Source organism: Apus apus, chromosome 1 (assembly GCF_020740795.1).
Source record: "Apus apus isolate bApuApu2 chromosome 1, bApuApu2.pri.cur, whole genome shotgun sequence".
NCBI lineage: Eukaryota > Metazoa > Chordata > Aves > Apodiformes > Apodidae > Apus > Apus apus.
In genome coordinates, this window is record NC_067282.1 from 42,335,717 (window position 1) to 42,363,188 (window position 27,472).

The 27,472-nt window shown below is 39.9% G+C and overlaps 1 protein-coding gene across 4 annotated transcripts in view; it reads right to left on the bottom strand.

Moving 5' to 3' along the window:
• KLF12 (KLF transcription factor 12) overlaps positions 1-27,472 on the bottom strand; it is a 247,807-nt gene that overhangs the window by 147,048 nt on the left and 73,287 nt on the right. For 3 of the 4 annotated variants that reach the window (XM_051608921.1, XM_051608924.1, XM_051608922.1), the window contains exon 3: positions 2,336-2,425. In XM_051608921.1, coding sequence (XP_051464881.1) covers positions 2,336-2,425 — 90 coding nt within the window. Of the gene's footprint in view, positions 1-2,335; positions 2,426-11,844; positions 11,916-27,472 lie in introns of those variants that run through there. The other variant, XM_051608923.1, reaches the window with a different exon arrangement.

Genomic DNA, 27,472 nt, shown 5'->3' on the forward strand with positions numbered 1-27,472 from the left:
TCCAATCACTCAGCACTCACCACCCTGGCTGAGGACCTCTGGTGCTCCAGACTGTCGGTTTCACTCGTCCACAACTGACACCACCTTCACAATCTCCTAACCACAGATGAAATTTTCTTTCCATAACTGTTAAACCATGTCTCAACTTTTGCCCTGGCAGCAAACCTAGAGCCAACAGCAGATACTGTGCAGGCACAGCAAAAAACCCCAACTGTCTTCCAAACAGGTTTTTGTAAAGTTTGCCTAGTCTTGTCTGGGGTTCAGCATATTAGGTGCTGAAGCTTTCTTCGGCCACTACCTTCAGAAGACTCAAAATCCCATCTTAGTTTGCAGATTTTCAAAGTAGAAATCATGTCTCCCGGTAGAGGCATACGCTGCGATGCAGGTGCAATTCTAGGAACTTTGGGCACTATAACACCACAAACAGACATCATAATTTCAGATTAATTCTACTTGGATAACACTTGCGTTCCCACTCCATGCTTCCCAGTTATGATATTCATCCTCCCAAACAGCTCCATGGGTTCCTTTCGATAATCACATCCTTCAAAACATTTGTCCCTGTTATGTCTACCAACATCTACATATTCAAAACAGTCTCTGAAGCACATGCTAAACATCTGTTTCAACCACTTTTCTCTTTAAGAGTTTAAGCTGTTTGCTGGAAAATTGCCATCCTAATGGCTAACTCCTCTGTTAGTGAACTGGAGAATTCATTTTCCATTTATTGATTGTTCCCTAATGAAGAGTCATAAAGGTGCCAGAGATTCTTGACCAGACACTACTTAATTAGTAGTAAAGTGCATAAAATCACAAATCAAACCAAGCTCTTTGTCCAACAGCTCAGTCACTGTAAAATAAGACAACAATATAATTTTCTGCTTACACAGAAGTGTGTAAAATTTTATTAGTAAAACCCTAAGGACATTTAAAAATATATATAAATTGTTCATTTCCTTCCATTTCCCAGAAACCAAGTAGATCTTCCAGAATCAAATCAGACTTTGCTGAAGGAAGTATTCTTCATAAACGATCCAGCAACAAGCATCATACTTAAATTTACTTTGGTAAATACCAATAAAATATTTGCATTCATAACGGTACCAGAAAGATTTATGTTACATACAAAGACATAACGCAAAGTATCCAGAAGATACTAAAGCCTACCTCTATTGGATCTGTCTTTTTATCATTGTGGCTCATACAATAGTCCAACTTTTATGTTCCCGCAAATTACGCTGTGTTGGAGTGTTTTCTGAGGATACTTGCGCTCAAGAAGGCAAGGGTGAGCAAGAACTCCATTAAATATCAAGGTTTTTTTTCCTCCAAAAAACCCCAACAACCCTGAATAACTGGTATCTCCTCGCAAGCCTTTCAAATTCAATCATCCTGAAAGTTAATTCCCTCTCTTCCATATAATTTACATTCTCAATAAGTGAGAAAATACGAAGGAAAAAAGTCAACTAATAGAAGGAGGCAAAAGCCCATCTCTATGTGGTAATAGCACTGCTGCTTCTAGTATGATCTCTGCTTTTTGAAGGCATCTGTCCTCAGAGTAGTAAGGTGGCTTGCATTCTTTATAACATAAGAGCACACAAGGAAATAAAGATTCATGATTAAAAAAAATAATCCATTAAATATGGATGACCTTACAGTAATCTACAATCCCTGATGTAATGATTACCACACATGTAAGAAAACACCCTCAGTATGACCAAAAATACAGTCTTCCATATTACTAAACTATGCCACTTCAATGCCAACCACTTACCCAGAAAAAACCGCAAAATTTCATTCATGATCTGTCCTGTATTCAGCAGACAACATGACACCAGCTTTAACCATCCAAAACTTCTAGCCCTCTTATCATAATGATAACCAAGTGTACTCCCCAGAATGACAGCAGGTTTGCACAAACAGAAAATTAAGTAGGACAAGCATATAAACAACCACAGTAAGGCAAATATCCAAAAAGGACAGGATAGCAAAGATATCTATGGACTTCTCAAATGTAAGAATCTGACTTCCTTACCATAACCCATTATTCTTTTGGGGTATGTTTTTTTTATATTAATAATAGAATTAAACAACCACATCTTGGCTATCCCAGATAATTTCAGTAAGTCTTCCACAGTGTTTTGTTTTGTGCTCACAGCAGATTAAACTACATGCTTACCAGTATGCTTCCTAAGAAATTTAGCTCCTAGCAGTAGAAAAGAAGAAAAACATAGAAAATAAAATTACAATACAATGGGAGGGACAGCTGACCACAGAGAAGCTCAACAAGGGTCACCAGCACACTGCAGAGCAAGGCTGTACAGAAATCTCTGCTTACCCCTTGCTCGGATTCCAGCAGCTCTGTTTTGACTCTGACTGCCGGCATCCCATCCAGCATTAACATTCTGTTCTCAAAGGCGCTGATATCCTAAGGCAAAAAAAGGACAAGGTTAATAAAAAGTTATTAAAAACACTTAGTTTATTTCACTGATTGAGTTCTACGATATTGTAGAAGTTTCTTTTAGTGGAAATTAACAAAGACATAGTATTAATTTCAAGGAGTAGCTACCAAGTTACTCCTGTTGTAACAGTAAATTATACTTGCAGTTATCCTTAAAAGAGAACTAAGCCTTTGTCATCAACAAGGGAAAACTATCTCCAATTACTATTTTTTAATTTGAAATTAATCACACAGGTGCACATATATAAATTCCTTGCTTTAGAACTGGAAAGGAGAGCAGTGACATCAAACAGGTTCAGGCTTTTGGCAGTACACTTAGATATATTTATTTCAATTAAAACATTTATACTTTTGTATTACCTAGAGAAAGCATAGGCTTTAATTCAAAGAATCTTAGGGGTTGGAAAAGACCTCCAAAGATCACTGAGTCCAACCCCCCTGCCAGAGCAGGACCAAAACTAAGGCAGACCACTCAGAAATGCACCCAGATGCGTCTTGAGAGTCTCCAGAGAATGAGATTCCACAACCCCTCTGGGCAGCCTTTTCCAGTGCTCCATCACCCTTACAGTAAAAAAGTCCTTCCTCATGTTGAGGTCGAACTTCCTGTGCTCTAGCTTGCACCCACTGCCCCTTGTCCTATCACAGGGCATGACTGAAAAGAGACTGGCCCCTCCTTCTTGACACCCACCCTTCAGATATTTCTGTACAGTAATAAGATCCCCTCTCAGTCTTCTGCAGACTAAACAGCCCCAGGTCTCTCAGCCCTTCCTTATAAGGCAGGTGTTCCAGTCCCTTAATCATCCTTGTATCCCTCTGTTGGACTCTCTCAAGTAGATCACTGTCCCTCTTGTACTGGAGAGCCCAGAACTGGACACAATCCTCCAAGAAGTTACAGAAAAGTCAGGTACATACACCCTATAAATTAACACATACCAACTCCATGTGAAAATCCCTACGTACTCACTTCTGACACAAAATAAATACGTTAAAAACCCACATTGCCCTTGACAATTGCAGTAGTGGGCAGGATATGCTCATGACTTCAATCTGAAATAAGATTTGCAGAATAATGTTTCTCTGAATCAACATCCTTGCTCTGAACATCTCATTCCACTGTTGGCTGGAGCAGTTTATGTTGGCATGCAGGACAATCTCTTGTGCCTTCAGGTCAACTGAGTTCAACATACCTCAACTTGAGTCAATTTTTCTATCTCAGCCAAGGCTCAAGGCTGGTGTCTGAATGCTAGTCCTTTCAGCTGCCATTTAGTTTGGACAACGTGAAAAATAAAAGACATTTTATCCCTCAAGCTAGAATCTGACCTTACGAATCTGGACACCTTGGTCAGCAGTACAGAAACACAAAGACATTGCAGCTACTTTTCTAATAGCAAAATTTCACCACGTATCACTTGTGAGTCATTCACAGCCACTTACTTATCCACAGCCCCGTCTGGAAGGCAGCACTCCGGACTGGAAACTCACCTCCACTCCAAACATCACCTTGTAGTCCTCAATAACTGCACTGTAAGGGAAAAAACACTTCCCCTGTGTTTCACAGGCAGCTGATCTCTTCTCTACTGCATGGTGCTGTTATTCATAAGGAGTATACTACTCATAGCCCTATTTCTTAGAGTGGCTACTTCAGGGGAAATTTTAGAAAAATAGTCAGTCCTAATGGAGCTTCCAAAATGCATTTTTAATATCGAAATTACTTTTAGTATTTTCTTTGTTCCAATTAACATACCTCATCCCGGAATCTTCATTTTCAGTGATATAAATATTGCAGCAACTGTTTATTTCCATATGCTCATTTACTTTACTGTAATTTAAATAACATGCTGAAAAGCAGGGAAACCAATATGCCCATGCTCCAACACAGTGCCACAGGCAGAGCAAATGACCTGCTTAAAATCCCCATTGTCCTCACTTTGAACCTTCATGTATTACAACACACAGAGCTGCAGTTTGATACTACAGGGCAGGCAGGAACTTGATGGCAAAGCAGATAAGCAAATGCAACAGCAAATGAATTCTCTTATCTTTTTCCTTACAAAACAGGCCTAGGTCATAAAAAGCTCTAAATGCTAACTTAAAAAACTTCAGATTAAAATTTTCAGCAAAACACCTCCACATTCAATCATGTGTGCATGAAGACAAGTAAGCTGCTGAGATAACCTAGCCCATACTATGCTGCTGCTGTTTATCTACTATATTTTCAACTTGACACAACAGGAAAAAGAAGAAAGAAATGCTCCTCCAATGTTCTCCTCAGCAATTTATTTTGTGCACCTTGATTTTTATTCAGTGTTTGAGGCACAAGATGGGGAAAGAGCAGGAGGGATTTCAATGCCACAAAACAGCTGGCTGAAATTGTTCCCAGGCTTCACATCCCTCTTCCCAGCAAGGGCAGTGCTCTGTTTACTTATCAGAAGCGGATCTCGGGTGTCATGTGGCTCCGGCACCTTGGATGTGGTTCGGGTGGAGCCAAGAGCAGGAGCCAGCCCAGCATTCCTGGTTCCCCCAGTGCCTATTCTGCAAGCAGAGAGGTCCCTCCCTCTACTTGATTTATACACAGCACCGTTGAGTTTTACAGCAAGATCAGGAATATACCATCATCAAGCATCCCTTAGGCTGTTCAGCTTGTAGACAAAGAAGGATGAGCTGATATTGCTTCTTGTCCCTGAGGAGGTCTCACCCGCCCCAATGAAGGGACGAGGCTGGCTTGTTCAGGAGGTGCAGGCAGGAGGAGGGGGGAAGACAAAGCACCACCAAGGAAAGGCACATTTAATGAACTGTTAGAATCTGATTAGAGGCTAATGTCCCTTTTAGTGCTTTGTACCAATTTACAGCTGATATACTTGAACCATTTTTCCCCACTGGCTGTGATAAACTCATTAGTTTTAAAAATGCAAGCTAACCAGAGCCTTTGAAGTTTAAAACTGATAAATCATGAAAACCTGACTAGTTCATGTACCATTTAACACATTTACATTTAACTAAATTTCCATAGTGCTCGCTTTCCCTTTTGTTCTCCAAAATCATGTTTTTTAAAGCAATGCTCTGCCTTTTGAGTGCCAGCCTGAAGAGTGAATGCAGTGAATAGCTCTGGCTTCTGGGTCATTTATAATTCAGAGTAGCAATAATCACAGAAGTAGACTCTTTACAACTATTTGATCCCTTCTGCATTTATCACTAGAAGGACACTGTGTGACACATCCTGGGGGCAGGGGAGGGAGGCACTGAGTAGAGCCAGTCTGTGTGCTACACATATGGATGACATGTTCAGCCCAAAAGCTGCCCAGAGAGCTACTTTTTCCAAACTGCACTCTCCTGCCATAACCAGCTTTTGCACTACAGTATGTTTAAAGCCATTCAGCAAATATGATGCTAATTGCTGAGGTTTGCTTACAGTGGTCAGTCATCTAAGGCAAAGGGGCTTGACTCATCCCCAGCGGAGCTGGGAGTGTTAATGTGGGTTCCCCTGGGAGCCTCTCTGGTCAGTCAGGCAGATGGAACAGCCACACCTGAGTGAGGCCAGGATGCTCCAGCACCCCACGTTAATTGATGATACTCAGGAGACCCACCAGCACAGACTGCCAATATGATGCATTGAGTCAATACATTTTTCAGGCTACAGTCACCTCCTGGCTCACTCAACTCTCTTCACTGACTGCGAAAGCTAACCTCCACCTCCCAGCACTGCCCAGGTGAAGGTGACCTGAATTCATTTGACAGCCCTTCATTCTCTGTTCTCCTACCTCAAATCCACCTGCTGGACTCCAGTCATCCACCTAAGTAAAAAACACAGCAGATGTATGTCCTAAACTGGGCACATAATCAAGCCAAACATTGCATGACCTTACCAAAACATCTGTTCTCTTGAATCAATAAACTAACTTGTCCTAAAAGAGATCAAACTCTTCTTACTTAGTGCCATCCGTTGGAGCCTTTCACTAATCACTTTCAGTCATTTATTCCCTTGAAAGATTAATTAAAAACCACAAATCATATCAAGGCCCGTATGAGCGACTGCTATTAGAGCAGTTGTTACAGGAGACAGATCAGCTTTCAGGCTTACAAGCTCTTTTTCTGAGAGGCTATGGCAATCAGTCTAATAACAAGACTCACCCCTCCTAAAAAGCCTCCATTTTCAGTACAGCACTGCTGTAGCTACAACTAGTATTGCTTTCACATGGACAACTTTTTGTTGCAAGTTTTAATTGAATTATCTTCAACTACCTTAGAGGAAGATAAAGCAAAACCAGAACTTTTATCTCATCCTGGTACAAAACCTCCCAGCATCTTGTAGTGCTTATTTAATTTTATGAATTACACTATCATGAAATCTGGCTCCATCAATGAGAAGAGCTGTGCTTTTGTAGCCAAGTATTTAATTTGGCTAAGCCATACGTTTGAAAATCAAGCTGTAAACTTTTAACAACAGGGGAGCTGGTGCCACTACCAACCTCCCTCCTGTCCTGAGAAACCACCAAAGACACCCCTAAACCACCTCCATAATTTCTTCTGATGACAGAAATTGCATAACCTCATCCTACACCAGAGCTGTCTCTCCCACTCTTCAAGATTTTCACATCTAGCTGCTCAGTACTAGAGCACAGGAAATGAAATTACACTATCCCAGACCTGGCCAGACTGTGATGGGCACAACCCCACGCAACCCAAGAAGAAAGCAGTGAGCTCAGGATTCAGAGCAGCCAGAATACAGAGCTCACATTTTCTGCATAGATCAACAAACATCTATGGTCTTGTGCAAGACAGTCTTGTCCTCTTGTTTCATCTCATTAAGACAAGAGACATGCAGAAGCAGGGTGGATTATGCTAGTTACTGATGCCACTAATGATGGTAACAGGCTTACTTAGTGCCACTGAAGTGGCAGGTGAAACATAGCCACTGATGGTTCTGAACTTTTCTGTGACACACAAAATACTCAGCTGACAACTCAATGCTTCGTAACTCTGGTGGGCTGACCTTAGCCAGCTGCCAGATGCCCAAGCTGCTCTCATACTCCTTCTCCTCAAAAGGACCGAGGAAGAAAATAAGATGGAAAAGCTCATGGGTCAAAATAGGTAGAGCACTTATGAGGTACCATCACAGGCAAAACAGTCTCGATTTGGGGAGAATTAATTTAGCTTATTGGCAATTAAAATCAAGTAGGATGGTAAGAAACAAAGATAAATCCTACAACACCTCCCCCCACCCTTTTCTTCTTACTAGGCCCAGCTTCAATCCTTCATTCCAACTTTTCTTTTACTTTTCTGTACAGAGTTACTTCTAATGTAACACACTTTCATTTTGAGAAACGAAGAATCAGATGGAGGAAGAGCAGTCTCCAACTCAACAGTCAAGCTACAGGAAAAGGTTTCAAATTTAAGTGGAGTGTATTTGAATAGGTAAGAGCCAAGAACATCCCTTAAGAAGTCTTTCCGTCTCAAAGCTATGACTTATAACTTTACCTGCTCCAACTTCTAGCTATTTTTACACAAGTTTTCTGCACATGCAGTTAACTTCCTAATTCATCATTATATTCTCATTTTATTGTTCCAGAAGTCTAATACTTGTAAAAAGTTTTCTTGATAGCTTGGGAACATGAGTTTTTAAGTTTTCCAATTTTTACAGACATCTTAGAAACAACATGGAGCTAACCATGAAATAGCCTGTGTCATTTATAGGCCCTAGCAATGTCTTCACCTTGTTGATTTTTCTGAACACGAATATCTGAATTCACACTATTCTCATTACTTACACTACTATACTGAAATTATCCATCAGTGGAAAGCTGAGGTCTTATGCTGTCTGTTGCTTTCAAAGTAGGACAGGTTCTTTTAAAGATATGACTAGGTAAGATTTCCAAAGTTTGAAATTGTTTGGTTTTTTTCCTTGTTTGAAGGGATAACAGAAGAATGACAGATTACCATTTCTTCTCAAATATAACTGTCTCCATAGGGAGAGGAAGCCAAGGAGAATGTCTTTTCTTCAAATTCTCACAGGAAAGAATCACTCAATTGTCTACTACCTCTGTCTCCTAATGTTCTTAATTTCCAAATAAGTCCTTTGTATACCATACAAAGAGATTTGTTAACTACTTAAATGTAGTTACCTTGACAGTGAAGCATGCCATTTAGCACTGCCACAGAATGTATAAGAGCAGTTCATTCCAAAAACTGAAGAAAACAACCATACCATAAAAAATAAAAGCAAATTTATGTGGCTAGAAAATAATCACTCAGCTGGGAGTTCTGCCAGGGAATCAGGGTTAACAGCCCATGTCTTGCCGTAAGATCTTCATCATATGTAATTATGTCTATAGCTGTGTGAAATGTTCATAATGAAATCAGAGACTCTCATAGTTCTGTGTATTACTTCAGAGATTTGAATCTCTAGTCAAATTCACTAGAAAAGGATCGCTAGCATTTATTGCGACTTCAAGGAAAACCGAAACAATTTTTTAAGAAAAAGTAGAGCGAAGCCTTAAACATCATACTGTTTTCATGTGAAACTGGGTGGGGTTGATTTGAGTTCATTTCAATTGAAAATTAAATTCCTTTAGTGAGAAAAGAATGCAGAGTTTGCAGAAGCCTGGCCGAACAATATGAACATACAAGCTATGGCTTATGTCTTACCTAAAAAAACCAAAAGCTTAAAACAGTACAGCAATGGACTTCTGGAAATATGCTAGGACAGCAGATGAGCATGTGACTGTGAAGAATAATTAACTAAAGCTAAGAACAAGGTTAGTTCTCACTGATATACATACCTCTCCCTGGTCTGCTTGTTAACCCTGAACAGAGCTAGGGTTGACCCAAATGCTGTGCATGAAATTCCATACATCGCCTTCTGCCACAGGAGGCATCATAGCTCTAAGCTCTCCAGAATGGCCTCTGAGTGTGGTCTACTTTTTACTCATGCCCAGACCTCAACAGCAGCTGTGACTTGATGGTACCAATGCCTGAGAAGCATGTGACATGAATGGCCTTCAGCTTGCATTATCCTGCTAAGATCCTCGCCTGACGTATCAGATCTTGTCCAGCTATATCCCACTGCTACCAGTACAAAGATGTACACATGCAACATAAGCATATTCTGGTGCCTAGATCCTTTAAAAAAACAAACAAACAAACAAAAAACACCAAAAAAAACCACCCTAATTTTGCAGACAGCAGGTTTCCAAAAGCTGTTAAGTAGCCAAATCTCCAGGGACACAGCTATGTTTTAATTTGCTATATATATTTTACAAATCTGCCTCCAGCAAAAAACTTCAAGTCCCAACAATATTCAGTGATCTCATGTTTTGCTGCTAAATTACTTTTTGTTTGGGTTTAAATTAGTTTTAACAAATATAAGTAGATGTGGTCAGCTTCCAGGTGACGGAGGAGTGTCAAGTGCACTGGCAACTGGAGGCCAATCTGCTACTTCTCAGACTCAGCAGGCAATCCAGTCAGCTTAGACTGCTTAAAATCCCTTTACATCAGCTCTGCTCTCCTGCCACTTTCAGCTGTCTCTACAAAAAATTACTGATCAGTCCTGTAGTAACTCAAAGGATGTTAAAAGTAACAGTAATTACACCAGAGCCATATGTTTAACATTTAACATCCCTTCTAAATACAATATTCACAGAATATTTGATAATATTTTTGTGAATATCAATGGATTCATTAAGTATTTCTGAATTTTCTTTATCTTACACTTAGAAGTCCTGCTTAACCAAAACAAAAAAAACTAACACTCAACCCCCACTTTGCTGCTCCCCCAAAACCAACAGAAAAAGAGAGTCAAAAAAGAGCCATCATTTAGGAGAGACATATACTTAAAAAAATATTAAGTTTGGAAAAAGCATGAGCTGAATTTATCTTGACACTAGAGTTAACTAAAAAAAAAACCTTTTCATAACACTCCATGATGCTTAATACTCAAATAAACTCTTTGATAGTTTCCTTTGTGTTTTTAAACCACAGACAAGTAGCAAAGACTGCTATCAAGTGGAAATGTATTACTTTTTCACATAAAAACCCTAGTAATTGGCTTTGACTGCCACTTTTTCTTGACCACAGGTACAAGTCAAGTGGTTTTAAAAAAACTATTACTCAATTTGCAAAGTAGTTTTCTGCTATCTTATGTGAACTATCCCCAAGTCTGGAGAAGATTTTTAAGAACATAAGGCTTAAAACTAGAAACAAACATCCCCCATCCCAAAAAAACAAACAAACAAAAAAAACCCAAAACACCTGTAATAGGAAATACAAAAAGAATGTTAAAAGTCCTGCAAATATATTTACAGAATTTACTAAACCATATACTGCTTGAAGGTTGTTACCTTTACCCTTAGGTGGGCTTGAGAAAAAAAATTACATCAACAGCTGGTGAGAATAGTTTCAGGTCAGTTTTTCATGTAAGAGGTCCCCTGTCTTTTGCCTTCTACCAAAAACTAAAATCAAAGTTCAGATAACAAAAAAGTAAGTCTCAGGCCACAGTAAGTTTTTAATTAATTTCTGGTGCTAGAAGAAGTATGCAACATCAACGGAGTGTCAGGGGAACAATTCTGCCATCTGACAAAATTTTCCTGTATCTGCTAATTGTCTAAATTGTGACCATTTTCCATTTGCTGAGCAAATGAGCTTTGAATGGCACTGCCAAGGAGCTTACCAGCAAATACATGACTGAAATTTCACTCTGAATTCTGCCCTTACTTGCTCTGGTAGGAAAATGAGCTGCTGAAATCATGGGGAGCTGGCTGGCACACTTTACCCCCACCTGCCAAAGTGAAAAGTCTGCTTCCATGAAGACAGATACAACATGGGCACTGCATGCTGGAGAATAAAGGGAATATTTAGCATGCAGCAGTAGCCACAGTTTAATGCAAAATTTTTGTCCAGTATGTCTTGTGGCAGGCCAAACAGCCAAAGATAGCTGCTTTTTTGCCAAGACAAGATGCCATCTACAGGATCTGCTTGGCTCTATCACTCCCCACAGCCCAAAGGGATCATCACCTCAAAGCAACAGCACCTTCAGCTCTGCCATCAGAAAGCCCCAGAGGGAGCAGTGAAACAATCACATCAGAAGCCTGGACATCATCACTTCATCCATAAATTACACTGGCCCGTCCCATCCTGGGCTTCACAAAAAAAGCAAACATGCTACCAACAGTGCTGTATGACCCACTGGAGCATGACTGGCCAGTGGATCATCCCTATCCCTTTAGTTTGGGGATAAAACTATTGTTCCTCCAGGTGCTGTGTACCTTCCCCTAGGATAAAATAGTGATAAATCGCTTGTCAGCACCAAGAACTGAATTCTTATAAATCACAGACAGTACAGACTGTATCTTCCAAGAAAGAGCAATGTAAGGTAATGCTGTCATTAAACATACCTAAGTGTCTTCTAGCAGCTGGGCCACAAATTTTAAGCAGCTGGTATCATTCTTAGTCAGCAGAAGTGTTTCTCACTTATCTGATGGCTCCAGCATATAGGAAGAATGAAAAGGAAATCAGGATAAGCCAGCTTTCCACCTTTAGGTTAAAAATGTAACTGCTAAAATTTAGGAAATTCAGTTAAGCCTTCTTTTTATTTCAGATTTACTTTGTTCAAAAGCAATTTATGTTTGGGTTTTTTTTTTACCATAAAAGACAGAGCAGCATTCGGCACCCATAAGAGAACCTCTTGTTTCCAAACCTGGCTGCTCATTTCCAGCTCAGCTTGTTGCACTGCCAGCTACAGGGACAGAGCAAACTCCCTGAAGCCTTGATAGGAGGAGGACGAGAACACACTTGTGTGCAGCTGCACCCTCCAATACCAGATATCATCAGATGCACCTGCAGGGAGCACAGCCAGTTCTCACAGGACCTCAGAAACAGTCTGCCACCGTTCACGTACAAAGTCATAGATATGGCAAGGCAAAAGTGATGAAATCAAGAATGATCTTTGCACAGCCCTATTCCAGCTGCTAGGAAGAGCCATAACCACAGCCTTCACCCAGCAGCTCCACTGGAGCAAAGGCACTACCAAGAGTGCTGGTGTTCGCAAAACTGCACGTGAAGAGCACCCAATTCAGCCACATGCCAAAATAACAAAGGAATAATTAAATAAAGATGAATGATTGCATGATCAGATGATAAAGTCAGACAATTTGCTAGCAGCTGGCATCACTCCATCACCTCTCTCTGCACCCTTTGCACAGCACCTCACGGGCGTATGGAGGAACAGTAATTGCTTGATGCGCTTCTTGCCGTGGAGCAAACAAACTGCTTACTCTGACATTTCAAAAGAAAGGCTGCATGCTCTGATGAAAGTCCCAAACTGCAAATGTTTAACATCCTGTCGCAACCCAATCTCTGTTCTATTTAACATTAGTTTGAGGTTTCCTGCTCCTCACAGGCTTCAGTGAAAACTCCTAAGAAAATATTAATCTTTAAGCTGGCAAGTATCACTTGTTATAGTTTAAAAATTGGGAAAACTCTGAATTTTCTTCACATAGTGAACAACTTATAAAGCACCTCAATTCATTAATGAGAATTCTTAAGTATCCACCAAATACGTGAAAAAATTGTCTAAAATAACATACTGCTCTCAAACTGCTCACAACAACTTCCAGATACAAGCTGATACCTGATTGCTCAGAGGAGGAACTTTCTTATCCAAGACACCAAAATGCTTGTGTACAAAACTGTCAAATGAGATCCCACAAGCAATAAATTACTGTGGAACTAGGCTCCACTTTAAAGGCAATTCTAATTAAGTGTTAAGAATTTCTAATTAACAAGTTTCAAATGTCTCCAACACACATTTCCCACAGATTCTCAGAGAAGTTGCAATTTGTCACATTTAAAAAATAAGAGTAGTGGACGTGAACAAAATTACTGCCAGTAATTAAAATAACTGCATAACTTCAAGATTAAAGAGTATTTTAAGTAACTGTGGGTATAGCCACAAAAATGACAGAAAAACATCAGAAAGAGAGATATATTAGTAGCACACATAGCACTGCATTATCAGATGCTTTGAGGTTTCATGATAACATCTTTAACATTCAGAGATATCGAATTTGCTATATACAGCCAAACTGAGCATATATACTAAATTTAAGTTTATAAACAAAATACATGAGCATGTGTCATGGGAAAAGACAAGATAAATGAGTAACTGATTTATAACACAATTTTACAGCATGAAACATCATGAAAACCTGGAGAAATCTGGGAACAATAAATACTATTGTCAATGCGGGTTTTTTTTCTTAGGATCCCAGGATAATTCAGGTGGGAAGGCATCTCAGGAGGTCTTCAGTTCAACCTCCTGCTCAAAGCAGGTGCAGCTCAGAGATCAGACCAGAATGCTCAGGGTTATATCCAGTAAGGTCTTAATAATCTCAAAGGATGCAGATGACACAACCTCTCTGGCCAAACCTGCTCACCTGGAAGACAGCCGTATGGGAGTAAAAAAAAGGTTTTCCTCACACTCAGCCTGAACCTCTCATTTTCAATGCACTGTCTCTCATTCTTCCACCACACGTGACTATGTACTGACCAAGACCTCCTAAGCACACACATCCTACCAGTCTGTTCCCAAAGGATTCTATTATTTTTCCATGGACAAGCAGAATGCTGGCTGGTCTGTAGCACTGCAGATGACCCTTTTGGATTTATCTGAAGAGGAGTGCACATTTGTTTTCTTCTAGTCATCAGGGTTCTCCCATGGTCTGCAGGACCTTTCAAACATTGTAGAGAAGGGTGCTGCAAGGACATCAGCCAGCTCTCTCAGTACCCGTGGCTGCTACTGTAACTTGGAAGATTTACCAGGGCAATACCATCGTTCACACACAACCTTGTTACTTCTGAAGCATCCATCAGTTACTGACTGATGTTAGAGGAAGTGAACAAAGTAAACAGTCCTTTGCTCAAACAGAAAATGGCCACGTTTGTATTCTTACGTCTTTTCTTTAAGTATAATACATGCAAAAAACATGGAAGTTAAACCAGCTCTAAACCACAGTATTCCAGTTTCAAGATTCAGACTCAAGAATGAATTGACATTCTTCTGCCAAATACCTGGTATGGATCACTGCCAAAAAGGGACCTTAAGCTAGGTGGGCTACTGTCCTTCTGCAGCATTTCACTCCCTGTGATTTGTTCCAGAAGATGGTCAGCACATGGCATCTACAGCTTAGCACAGACTTCACGTGTCTTCCTTTGCTTCCATCAGACCTTATGTGATTGCTGAAAGTACAGCAATACAGTCTGTCCCTGTCTACCACCATTCCTAGCTAATTTTATGAATGGTAACATTCACAGTCAAATGACAGGGACTGGCAAAAGACAAGAACATTGCAAGCAATTGTTATTCTCACCGAAATACACAGAAATATCACAAACTATACAATAAAACTAAACATTCCTACTTGCTGTTGAACTCTACCTTGCATCAGAGGTGCCCTATGCAAAAGCATTTGACAGAATGGTGTGTGACTGCTAGATGTGCCCCTGCTGGGTCTTTAAATCCTCATTAGTGTTCTTTAAGTCAGTGCACCTGATTATACATTGCACAGCAGGAAGATCTAACAAGGTATTGTTATCTGCATTATCTTTTTATAACCTAGCATCACACTGCCATTAAAAATGTATAGTGACCTTACCCATGTCAAGGCTTTCAAGAAATAATGAGATAATTGGTTGTTTGGCATCTTACATAGTCTTTATAGCATCTGTCAAGCCTTTAGTCACACTAATATATTTAACATTTCTCATTAGGACACCATAAGAAATTGTGCCTGTGTAAGTAATATATTTATTCCCAACATGTGGCTTAGTTACACTGCATAAAATGATGTAAACAATTTTATGTCCACAGCAGCTACGTCTCACATATAATAAAATTATTAGATTTACTTTTCACCAAAAGAACTGGTTAGGTTAAGCTGCTCGTATTATTAAGCAGTGATTTCTGCACAGGCATAGAGTGGTTATGTGCACTGCATCTTTCTGAAGAGATCTGGACTAACACATTAATAAAGTGACAAACTGCCTCCATCATCATTCTGGATGCTGAAATTCAATAAACATTACTAACATATTCTAACCACTAAAATCACAGCCACAGAGGTTTCAAGAGCAGTGTTTATCACACGCTGAATGATGCTGGACACAAATCTAGGGAGTAATTCCCTCAGTCGATGTAGATGATTCACAAGAATGCTTTTCATGTTTAAAGCTCATGCCAAATCACCAGTTCACATGTAAAGTGAAAAAGAATTATTTCATGAAAATACACTTTTTCTTAACAACCACTCCTCAGAGGACATCACCTTAAAGAATCTGTGTCAGGTACTCAGCTTGTGTTTTGTGGTGAAAAGCACCAAAGCTGTATCATTGCTGATGCTGTTTATTCAGAAGTCCACCCCCTGGCTCAGCACAATCAACACAGAGACTCCATCCAACCTTTCTGTGCTCATGCATGCCTTAGCTATGCAGAGGTATACTTCATATTGCCTGCAGACATTAATAAATTCTGTATTTTGAGAACTACAGGGAAAAAAAAAGAAAAAACAGTAGTATAATTCTATCGCCTGTTTGGTGCCAGGCACAGCAGATTACCCATTCTTGGACAAAAATTGTGAAAATCTATCATCATTTATTCTTAAACTGAAAATGTTCTCTGAAACATTCCGGTGGGGTTTGTTCGGTTTTGTTGCTTGTTTGTTTTTTACAGTAATAGCAACTCTCTGTGAGTGGTTATTTGCCTGAAACACAGCAGAGCTCTGAATTTATTTTCAACCTGAAAGAATACTTGAAAGATCAATGGACTGCGCTTATTATTCTGAAACATAAAATTAACTATTAACCTGAATACACTAAAACTGGGAATAAAAAAGAAGTCATACTGCTAATCAGCTCTGAGTAACTACTAGACTAATTCAAGAGATCAATTTTAATACTGTTTTCACTATATCTAATTATCAAGCTCTGCAGAACCCTTCTCAGCCTTTTAAAATAGGTTACAAAATAATCCTTCACATTTTTACCATCATCAGCTGCCATACAATTACTCCAGGGTTAGACATCAAGGTTTAAGTCTGGACTGGGTAATTTCTGGTGAAATTTTACAAAGTGGATACTAGTGAAGTACTTCACATGCTCATCATGTTGAATAGTCAATGAAGCAGTTAAAAACAAGTGACTGTGCAGGATGAAGTCTTGGCTGGCTACCTGGAACATCCCCCAGGGTTCAAAGTAGTCCAAGCCAATGCAAGATGGAAATGTCCAGCTTCATTCCTCACTAGCAACCAATACGGATGGGTTCATCATTTTGTGTCATAAGCATTCTTGAGCTGTCACCTCAGAAGTAAGTGAAGGAGGCGGAAACTTCCACGCTACAACAACACAACTAGTGATAGACAGATAGACAGACAGACAGACAGATAGACAGACAGATAGACAGATAGACAGATAGACAGATAGACAGATAGATAGATAGACAGATAGATAGATAGACAGATAGATAGATAGACAGATAGATAGATAGACAGATAGATAGATAGACAGATAGATAGATAGACAGATAGATAGATAGATAGATAGATAGATAGATAGATAGATAGATAGATAGATAGATAGATAGATAGATAGATAGATAGATAGATAATATTTTCTCCCTTTAAAATTCTTATAACTTACAAAATTTTCTAACTGAAAGCTTCAGGATTTTTAACAACAGTTTAACAAAACAACCACAGCCATGCTAGTCAATACTTAGGTTCCTTTGCAAATACAATGTTAGCTCAGCCACAAATGGAAAAAAACCACCTTTTTTTCTGACTTACTAGATACACATACATGTAAGCAAATATTTTTTGGTCACTTCTATTTGGGTAAGCTGTGGAGAAGCAGGGCATAAGGAAGCTGTCCTAAGGGAGCTCCTTCGGACACTTTCACTCTTCAGGACCCTCTTCTGTGTCCTTAGGGTCTGGTGGTTGAAGTGAACTTTTCGCCTTGCTTGCCTTGCTTGTATCTTAGTTAGGATTTTAGCACCATTTGGGGAACAGTTACAGACACTTTAAATCACATTTGCCTGGTATGATCTCTTATTTATTTACTCTAAAGATCCCCACATGGGAGAGTCCAGAGTCACCGCAGTGGAAGAACGTCAATGTTTTAAAACATTTTCTGATGAAAATAACTTTGCCCTTGTAAAACATTCGGCCGGCTCTGATCCCACCAGGTCATGATGCAGACAGATCACAGCAAATACAAGTAAATGGGTTATTACTTCACTGCCCTCCCTTGCATACTGCAGTAGCTGTTATTGATACAGACTTACAACTAGACAAAAAATACTGGTTTACAGAAACCAAAACAGAAAAAGAAACTGGTAAAAAGAAAAATCTAACTTTGCACATCAACTCATAAATAATCATCACTATCCAGTATCCAGAGTAAATCCGGCAGAACTAATCCCAGCCTGTATTCTAGAATTCAGAGTGAAGCAAAGCATATTCAGAAGACCAATTAGGTACTGCCCATCACTACTGAAATCACTGGAAATATTTTAAGTCTATCATGAATAAAAGGAGAAACTAAGCCTGTTCATGGAATGCTACATTCATTAAATTGTCCCTTTTTTCCAATAGCCTGGTATCATTTTAGGCAAATAATGTCTGTGTTTCTATGCAACACTATTATGACAGTAAAGTTAATACAAAAGGATTCTTAAGCACTTTTTTTCTTAACCAGAAACGAAAAACATCATTCACTCTTTTGGAAACATGCTGTGCCCAACAGTAAATCTTTTCCTCAGGCGAAAGTGTTAAGTAGTCTTGATCATAACAAACTGTTCATACAGATAAAAGAGTAATGGCACATTTATATTCAGAGTAAAGTAATAGCCAAACCCTTGCTTGAAGCCAAATACACAGTTGAGAAGCACACAATAGGAGTTGTTACTACTATTTAACTATACTACCTTTTCAGCGTTCCCTTGTCCATTTTCCATGCTGAAAAGACATCATCAGCTGAGGCAGAAAAAAAACACCCACACCAACCAAAGTAATTGAGCTAGTTTGAGTAAATTAAAACCTGAAACCTCCTAATGTTAATATTAAAAATTCTTTCCAACATACACCCACTTTGAAATTATGAAGGTTCAAAAACTTCTGAAATTACTGTTATTACCACTATAGAAGTAAATAGCAGGTGAGCTTGATTTATAAATGCTTTCCATATACTTAAATATGTAGCAGTTAGGATAATTACCCAGTGTATTATGAGCCTCTCACCAAGCCATGAATTACCAATAGAGAGTATATTTTTACTGCATTAAAACCATATTTTCACAGAGATGCATATTGCTTGCCATTCCTGAAGAGCTTTAAAAGACCTGAATAAGACAGTATGATAGTTAAAGGGATCCAGAGTGTTCAAAAGAAAGGTTTGGCTCCTTTTACATGAATAGCCAGGATAATATGAACTCTGTCTCTCTGCATACATAAGATTATAGCAGCTTTCTGCAGAGATGATTAAGGCAATTCACTTATTTTACATTCTGCGATAAAATAAACTCCACTGTCATGATGCCTGCAGCTCATGTATCTCATCCATTATGTAAATCTCCAAGAGAAGTTCAGCAAACATCATCTCATTGCACCTAGTAAGACAACCTACACATCTAAGTTAATTTTCATCTTCCTAAGATCAACAGAAACTCCGTACAACTTAATTTGCAAGAGAGATTCTCACTGTCATCGCTCTTCATAACCACCAAAGCCCAAGTCCATACACTTGTAAATGAAACTCAGACTTAACTACAAGATTTTGGGTTTTGGCGGCTGTACCATCTCCTCTAAAAGCAGGAAACAACGTCCATGTAAAATAATGTTTTGAATCTCACTACTACTAGATTGTCTTTTTTGTTATTTTTGTTTGTTTGTTTGTTTTTCCTGCTAATGCAAATACAGAAACACTTACAGAATTACTTACAAACTAAGGTGGAAACTCAGTGTATGTTTACCTATCATGTTTGAAAGCCGAGGCTTATGTTTTCACTTGAGCTATGTGCACATGTCCATCACAGCTGACCACAGCAATGACAGCTGTAGCAGTCTGCTAGCAAACTGAACTGAAACAACCAAAAACCCTAAGTAAATAGCAAAGTTAAAAAGAAGGTGACAGCCTCTAAGCAGAACACTTCCCCTTTCTTTTCTCATCATCAAACCTCTGCACAAGACTGAATGAATCACCAGGACACATGAAGCACCATGTAGGAAGCATAAAAGCAGGTCAAGGTTTAGATTAATAACAGGAGTTTATTCTCTCTTTTAGACATATGTCCTTGGGCATATGAAATACCATATGCAGTGGAATCATAATTCAGGTCTGTCAACAGTGGGTTTCAGTATTAAAATAACTGCCTTCTCCTTACATCCTAGCTACTGAATACTAACACGTTCTTCTACATGCCTTCATATAAGAAGTGACAAATTGTCATTATTTGACATTATTCTTTCCATGGCATGTCAAAAATCCTAAAATCCAAATGCATTTATTTCTAGCATTAAATGTTTATTGTCAGATATGTAGGAAAAGGAGAACAGGAAAGTTTCTGTAATACTTCAGTTTCTGTTTCAAGGTATCTTAATCAGCATTGTCGTGCAGACCAAGAACCATGGGTTTTCCCTTATAATTGAGAAGCAAATAGTAGCTCCAAAATTCAGCTACCTGCACTGCTTCATGATACTGAGAACTGATACATCGCACAACAGAAGTATCCTTTTTTTCCATGCAAATACTTATATCTTGATAATTAATGACCAGAAACAGATCATTAAGAAACAAGTAGTAGTAGTAAGTTTTGTAAATCCCTGCTTTAAATTTGTTTTCTTTGATAGATAATGTTGAACAGAACTAAACAGTATTCAACTTCATAGAAACCAAAAACCTGAGAGTGTGAATTTAAACATTTTTCTCCCCAAAAAGGGCTTTGAAAACTTGTGTCATACTTCTGAAAATTCACACATCAAAATGGTCTTGTCAAACAACTTTGAAATTACATGCCTTCTGCTTTCGTCTGTGGAGCAGTACAAATTTAGTCATTATTAGAATTAGTATAATTGTTCTCTAAGTGCTCTAGGAATAAAAGGTGAAATGAGCTTGGTGACTGCTTTTTCATTCCCATGAGAATATAACACAGCAGAGAAAAGCACAGGGAAGCTCAGCGATGCTTTGAAAACCCAAGGACTGGAGAATGAGTCCAGCAAAGCGGAACATGGTGTACTCACCATGTCTGTGCCACCATAGCTTACAGGCAGAGATGTTTGTTCTCCCAGGGAGGATACAGAAATCCCATAGGAAGAACTGCCCTCTGGAGGTGCCAACTGCTGTCTGTCGACTAGTGGAAGACTGGAGCCTTCAGCAAAATGACTGAAAACTAAAAGGGACACAGATTCAGGGCTCTTGAAATCTAGTGCCCTATGGACTCTGTCCCATCATTTATGACTAGTCCTCATCAGAAGGATCAAGGCTGAAAGTGAAACCAAAGGAACTGGTTTTAAAACACCACTAAACAAAGAGGGACACTGTGCAGCCTCAAACTGGGAGGGGTCCCTGAGTGTTCACCAGTAGAACTGTGAGACCCCTTCCTCAGCAACCAGTGCTAAGCAACAGGAAGGAATCTTCTCAGTTTTGGTGAAGATATCCACCACCTGTGTCTTTCAACAGTCCGTGACAAATCAGAGCATGTTTCGTAAGGTCTTGGAGCACACCTGCTGGTTTGGTGTCTTCCAAAAGCCACCTAGGTTGTGCAGCTCAAGGCCATGATGCCAAGTGAACTGAGGCACACAAGGCTGGGACATTCATGGAAGCATTTCCCAGTAGCAGATTTGGCTCACTTCCCAACTCTGGCCTGGTCCAGCCATCTTCCTCCAAATCCAAAACTGGTCTGTGGTTTGGGGGACTGATCTTTCCAGGCTTTTCTAGAAACAGTGTAGACAAACCTCTGCCAGTTTGACTGGTCCTACTGGGTCCTCCAAGCCCACCCTCTCAGACCCCTGGCACACAGCCTAGTGCCAGAGCCCACAACATGCAAAGCGTACTTCCATGACATGGAAACACGACACTGACAGGTCTCCAGTTATCTCCAAACTAGAGACATAATGAGCAACAGGAGCACCACAAAGGTACGGGAGGAGACCTGAACTCCAAGAGGCAGTAGAACAGCTGCAGTGAGCATGGTATGGAGGCAGCTAACTCTGGCTGGTGGGCATATTGAGACTCAGCATCGCTCACACCACAGCCATGGTTTGCTCTCCAAAGTGGATGCACACAGTGAGGCAGACAGGGCAGGCCCTGCACCTGGGCATGGCAGTCCTGAGATACTGCAGTTGGAGCTGAGGAGATGCTCACATCAAAATTTCTCACCTAGATCTTCAGGTTGCTTCTATCCCTTTATTTCATAGTCTACAGCACACATTTCAGAGACAACAAGATGTAGTGGCATCTGTTTCCATTACTCTCAAGAAGTGAGGACACATCTCCCTGCCTCCCCTAGTGTGGGAACACTGACAAACCATGCATTTCAAGTATCAGAAATAGGAATTAAGGGTGTCTGTGCCTGCCTCATCAAGCAATTTATCCTTTTATGCTCACAGGCTGTTTTTTGTTAACTTTGTTCTCAGATCTGGCTAAACTTTTCAAGGTGAAAGTCTTTGTTTTCACTCTCAAGTTGATTTTAAAATACAAACCTTCAAAAACCAAATTAACAATTACAGGAAGACATTCATCACAGAAAGAGTTTAAACTCTGTATGACTTAAATTAATAATAATAAAAAAGAAGTAATTGCACACCAAGCCTTATAATTAACAGCAGTAAGTAATACAAATTAGAGATGCCAACACATTTACTAACTAAAATTGTGAGGGGGTATATATTAACTTTCAGAAGTAGTTTAACAGACACCATTGCACTGAGTTGCACCAATAGGTGCTAAACCATTTTAAATATTCCACATTTTCATCACATTTTGTCAGTTCTAGACTAATTACTCCCCTGTGAGCTACACTACAATGTGGACCCTCTTCCTCCCCCACACACCACCTCACATGAAGGTTGCTGCCATCCTTTTTTATGCAATTCTCCATTCTTCCAATTTCAAAAAAATATTTTAACAAACCATATTTTAATTCAAGAACTACTGCAAAATCAAGGCATCTGAAAACACCCCACAGCAGCTCCAAGCAAAGCAGAAATGTGTGCAGCCACTGGGATTGCAAACCCTGAACACCACTGCTGAGCCAAAGACATTCCTCCCCATTCTAAGCAAAGCCTCTTAGGTACTTCTGAGCTGACTACTTGAAAACACAGCCTTACTTATTAAATATAAAGATCTCTTTATTTCTTGATTTTAAAGTAAAGCTTGAGGCTTTTGCAGTACAGCAGGCTTTGACAGGATAAGTCTAATCCACCCCTGTGTCTACTTCCATTGCCTTTCTGAAGTATGAGGGTGAAGAAAGACCACAGCTATCTTCAACTACTAAAGAAATACTTAAAAAATATATTGTGGTTTTGCTATATGAAACTTAAAAGCAACAGTTATGATCTTCCACAGATGTCTGCCTCTTGATCCACGCTGGCAGGAATGAAAACAAAGAACAAACCCCTCAAAATTGCAATTCAGCTTGATTTCAACAAGGTCAGATCACAAGCGAAGCACCAAATATGATTTGGCCCTAATATCGATGAACTGATTTTGCGTGTGTGTGTGTTTGTGTGTGTACGCACACGTTTTGCATTCCCACCCCAAGCCAGCTGCTGAAGAGCACTATGTAAACACACCAAAATAGCTGGGAAATGAGTGGCATGGAGCCAAGATCTGGGACCCATAAAAAACTGAAACAAACTGCCCAGCAGAAACGAAGAAAGAAGTTGACACAGAAGGAATTTTGTACTGCTTTTTGTAAGGAAAGCCTAATAGGAGTGCTGAGGTCTTCCCAGAAATCATTCCTGAACTTTACAAAGGCAAAAGGAAGAGGAACAAGCTCATATGCAATGGAAACATGCCAAGCTGAAGGGCTTGACTGCATGCATCTTAAATGCCTTTTTCTCCCTGGAAAACATCCATGTTGGAAATGCCCCTAGCAATTTTTCAGCCAAGGGGATCCATTCCAAGACCACCCCACCCCACTCCCAGCAGTGCTCAGTTGGTGGTGAGCAAACCTGGGGGCTACCCCACTGCCCATGCATGGCCCTGGAGCAGCTTCTCAGCCATGGGGCTGCTGGAGCAGCAGTCCATGTAAGAAAGAGAATAAGAAAACCTCTGCTGCTCATCCCCTTCCTGAATATAAGGTTTGGGGAAAAGTTTACCTCCCTCTCTACAGTTTCAGCCTAAGTTTTACATTTTTCAGTCCTAGTAAACGCAAGTCTATCCCATGAATACGACCCAGGTTCCAGATAACAAACTACCTGGTATCTGCTTACACTGTGAAATACTCATTAAATATCAACCACCAACCGACTGTTAAGGGACCCATCTTGATAAATGCTACACAATAGACGAAACCAAAAGAACTTCATGGTCTCCCTGCCTTGCTGAAGGAGACCATAAGTCATTTTTAAGTGGCTGTTTGTTACATTGTTTTATCCAAGATATTTATAATCATAATGAATTGAGACAAAATTACAACGTCTTTGCTTGAGAGCAATCTAAACTGAAAAGCACGTGACAGAAAGGATAGATTGATGGCCACTGCAAAATAACTCCCTTGAGATTAATATATTTTATCCCGTTGACATTTCTAGTTGTAATTATACTCCAAGAATCCACTGAATTACGTTAGATGGGAAAGACCACTCAAGAGCAGTCACTTTCTTTCCAGGGAAAACTGCATTTGTTTGTAATAGATATGGAGGGGAGAACCAACAACAAAAATCAAACATATCACCATGTTGCTAATATTATGACTATGCAAATAAAACTACAAAACTGCCCCCAAAACATCTTCAAACACATTAGAAAAACAAACACACAAACAACAGAAAACTTTTTCCATTACCAGCCTTGAAAATAACCTCCAAAAAACAGTGAAAGTTGAAAGGCCTATAAGTCCAAACTCCACCCAAAACCAGGGTAGCTCCAAAGTTAGATGAGATAGTTCAAGGGCTTGCCCAGCTGGCACTGGACATGGGGTGGGTTAGTCCCTGGGTGTAGGACATTGCCCTCTGCTGAATTTCATGAGGTCCAGGCCAGCCCATTTCTTCAGCCTGCTGAGCTCACCCTGAAGAGCAGCCCTGCCCTCACTCCATCAGCTGGGGACCATTGCACAACACCAAGCACACAGCCAGCACCCTTGGGTTTGGTTTTTTTTTTTTAGGAAATGATGCATTAGTTACATTCATTCAACAGTACTCCTTGGGCTTATCACACAGACCTCTAGAAAATAAGCAGTCATCTCCTAACACCACTGAATTCAATACAATTCTGTTCTGTTTATCTTTTTTGAGCATCAAATAGCTTAGAACATCGTTAAACCTGGCCAAACGAACCACCCAGTTCTACTTCTGCAGGCTCTATGCAAAACCACGGTGTGAGTGGGAGACTCTACCCAAGACCACTTGTTAAGTACAAGGCAGACCTGCCTTTTCAATCTGACCAATCTCTTTACGCTTTCGTTTCACGCTGTGACCTCCTTCAGTCCTACCCACTTTTTTTTGGTTTCAAGTCTTGATCTTTACTTTTGGGACTTTCTGAGATTGATCATTCCTTCCTGTCAGTTTCCAGCTCCTTACCCTTGTCTCTCATCTCCATACATCTGCATTCAACCATTGTAGACAGAAAAACTTTAAACAGCAGATTGAACAGACAACTGCATGTGAGGCAGACCAACAAAGACCTCAAATATACCAACATACAGATGTCGTTTATAACCCCTATTATATACTAACACTCTCGCACTAGCAATGGAAAACTTTCAGAACTTGGTTATCAAAGCAGCAATACAGTGAAAGGTTGAGGCAGGGTGCTGGATAAAATTCAATCCCTTTCCTATGGGAGGAGAACTTCATCAACCAATCTAAACAGTGACAACAGAGAAGCCCTCCCTACCTCTGTTGCTTAAGTTTTCTGGAATCAAGTCTGCCCAGAAGAGGAATTTTTAGCCTCAGACTTTGAATTCCTCCACATTACCACGCTTTTTTCTCCTTCAGTGATACAAGTTAATCATGGTGCTTTCCTAATGCAAAAGATTAACAGCTGATTCAGAGCCCTATATTTGCAAAGACTGATAAACAGAAAATATGTAAAGAAGTAACTCAGTATCTCCTTATCTGCATTTATTTTGTGCATCTTCTCCATCAGTACTGTGGGATATCAGCAGCAGGACACGAGAGAGTGGAACTACAGCCTGACAAGAAGTCACCCTGTTCTGTTCTTTCTTCCTTCTGCCATCACTCTGCATTGAATGACAGAGGCAAAAGCAGAGACAGGAACAGAGGTCGAAAGCTAGTAATGTTGTATCTCACAGTCCTTCCTGAGAAATTACAGCCCCTTCTCAAGGATCTGACAAATCCTTAACGTCTTCTGCCCTGGTATCACCTTGCAAGCCAAATACCTAAGATTGTCCTCTAGTCTGGCCCAGTTTGCCCTCATTTCAATGAAAAACATTCATATGCTATGGTAGTACTGCTCTGTGCTGTCTTCTGGACAGTATGAGGAGTCTGCAGTAACACAATGATATTATATGCAGTTTGGTCTTCACACCTTCTCACACTTTCTGCCAGTAAAGAGTTGTAAATACAGGATTTTATCACTGCAGCTCCAGAAGATGCAAGCAAGGTTTAGACAGTATCAGTTTTTCACTCTGCTATTCATAGCCAGGAGGCCTGAGTAGGGAAGTGGCTGCTCCCCCCGACACGAACCCATCATGATCTATCAGGCACAGGTATGGACAAGCAGCTGCCAACACATCAGCAACCAAATGAAAGAGAAATTCCTTAAGACTTGGTGCACAGGTTTTAGCAGGCAACAACTGCTGGCTCATATGTGGACATATAGGTCCCAGATCCCATAGAGAAACTGTACATTACTGCAAAGCTATTAATACCACTTGCTGATTTGATTAGGGTTTAAATCTGGCTCCTGAAAGCTATAGGTGTTTTCTGGTACCTGCAGTATATAAAGCAGATGTTCTATGGATGCTTCTGAATTGCAGAATGTTTTGCTGGCTGTTATGCTGGGATACTGGATTCAAGGACATAGATGATTCCGTCAAATCTTATGCTGCTTGTCAGTCTGAAGTTAGCTAGATCAGCATGTTTGCTACCTGTTGTAAACACTAAAAAAGCACACTCAAAAAGGAATTGAACTCTTCTGTATCTAAATCAGACATCGATAAACTGTAAAACTCCTGAACCACTAAAATATCTATAAAATTATAACCAAATATAACCACTATAAAATTATAACCAAATTATCAGAGATAAATAAGACTCTTTACCCTAGTAAACTATTTTGCTCACATGAACAGAATGACAGATTTAAGTTTCTGACTCAACTGACACTGTGCTTTTTGGAAAACCTGGGGGGGGCAGGGGATGGGGTGGCAGTGTCTGCTGCTTTTTTGATTATTCCCACCCCTGACCAGGATTCAGGATATGAAGAAAGCTCTCTATGAAAGTCTAGTAAGACTTTCTAGAGAATGTCGTATATAACTGAGCTGTTGTACAACATCCCATTACCCTGCATCCATCATTATAATTTGCTCCGGTGCAAACCCACAGGTACAGCCAGCTTTGTTTAAACATCCTTGGCAGGAATTGGTTCATGTACCATCCCAGCCAAAGCGAACAGTTCACAGTCACCAGCAAGTCAAGATTGACAAATGCCAAGGCCTCCTGAATTTTATCACGTTACAAAGAATGAAGTCAGTAAAGCACAGAGATCCACTAACAGCTTCTTTCTTTTTAACTAGTACAGAAAATGTATGCTGTAAGACAGCCATCTCTCTGTGGTAAGAAAACAAAG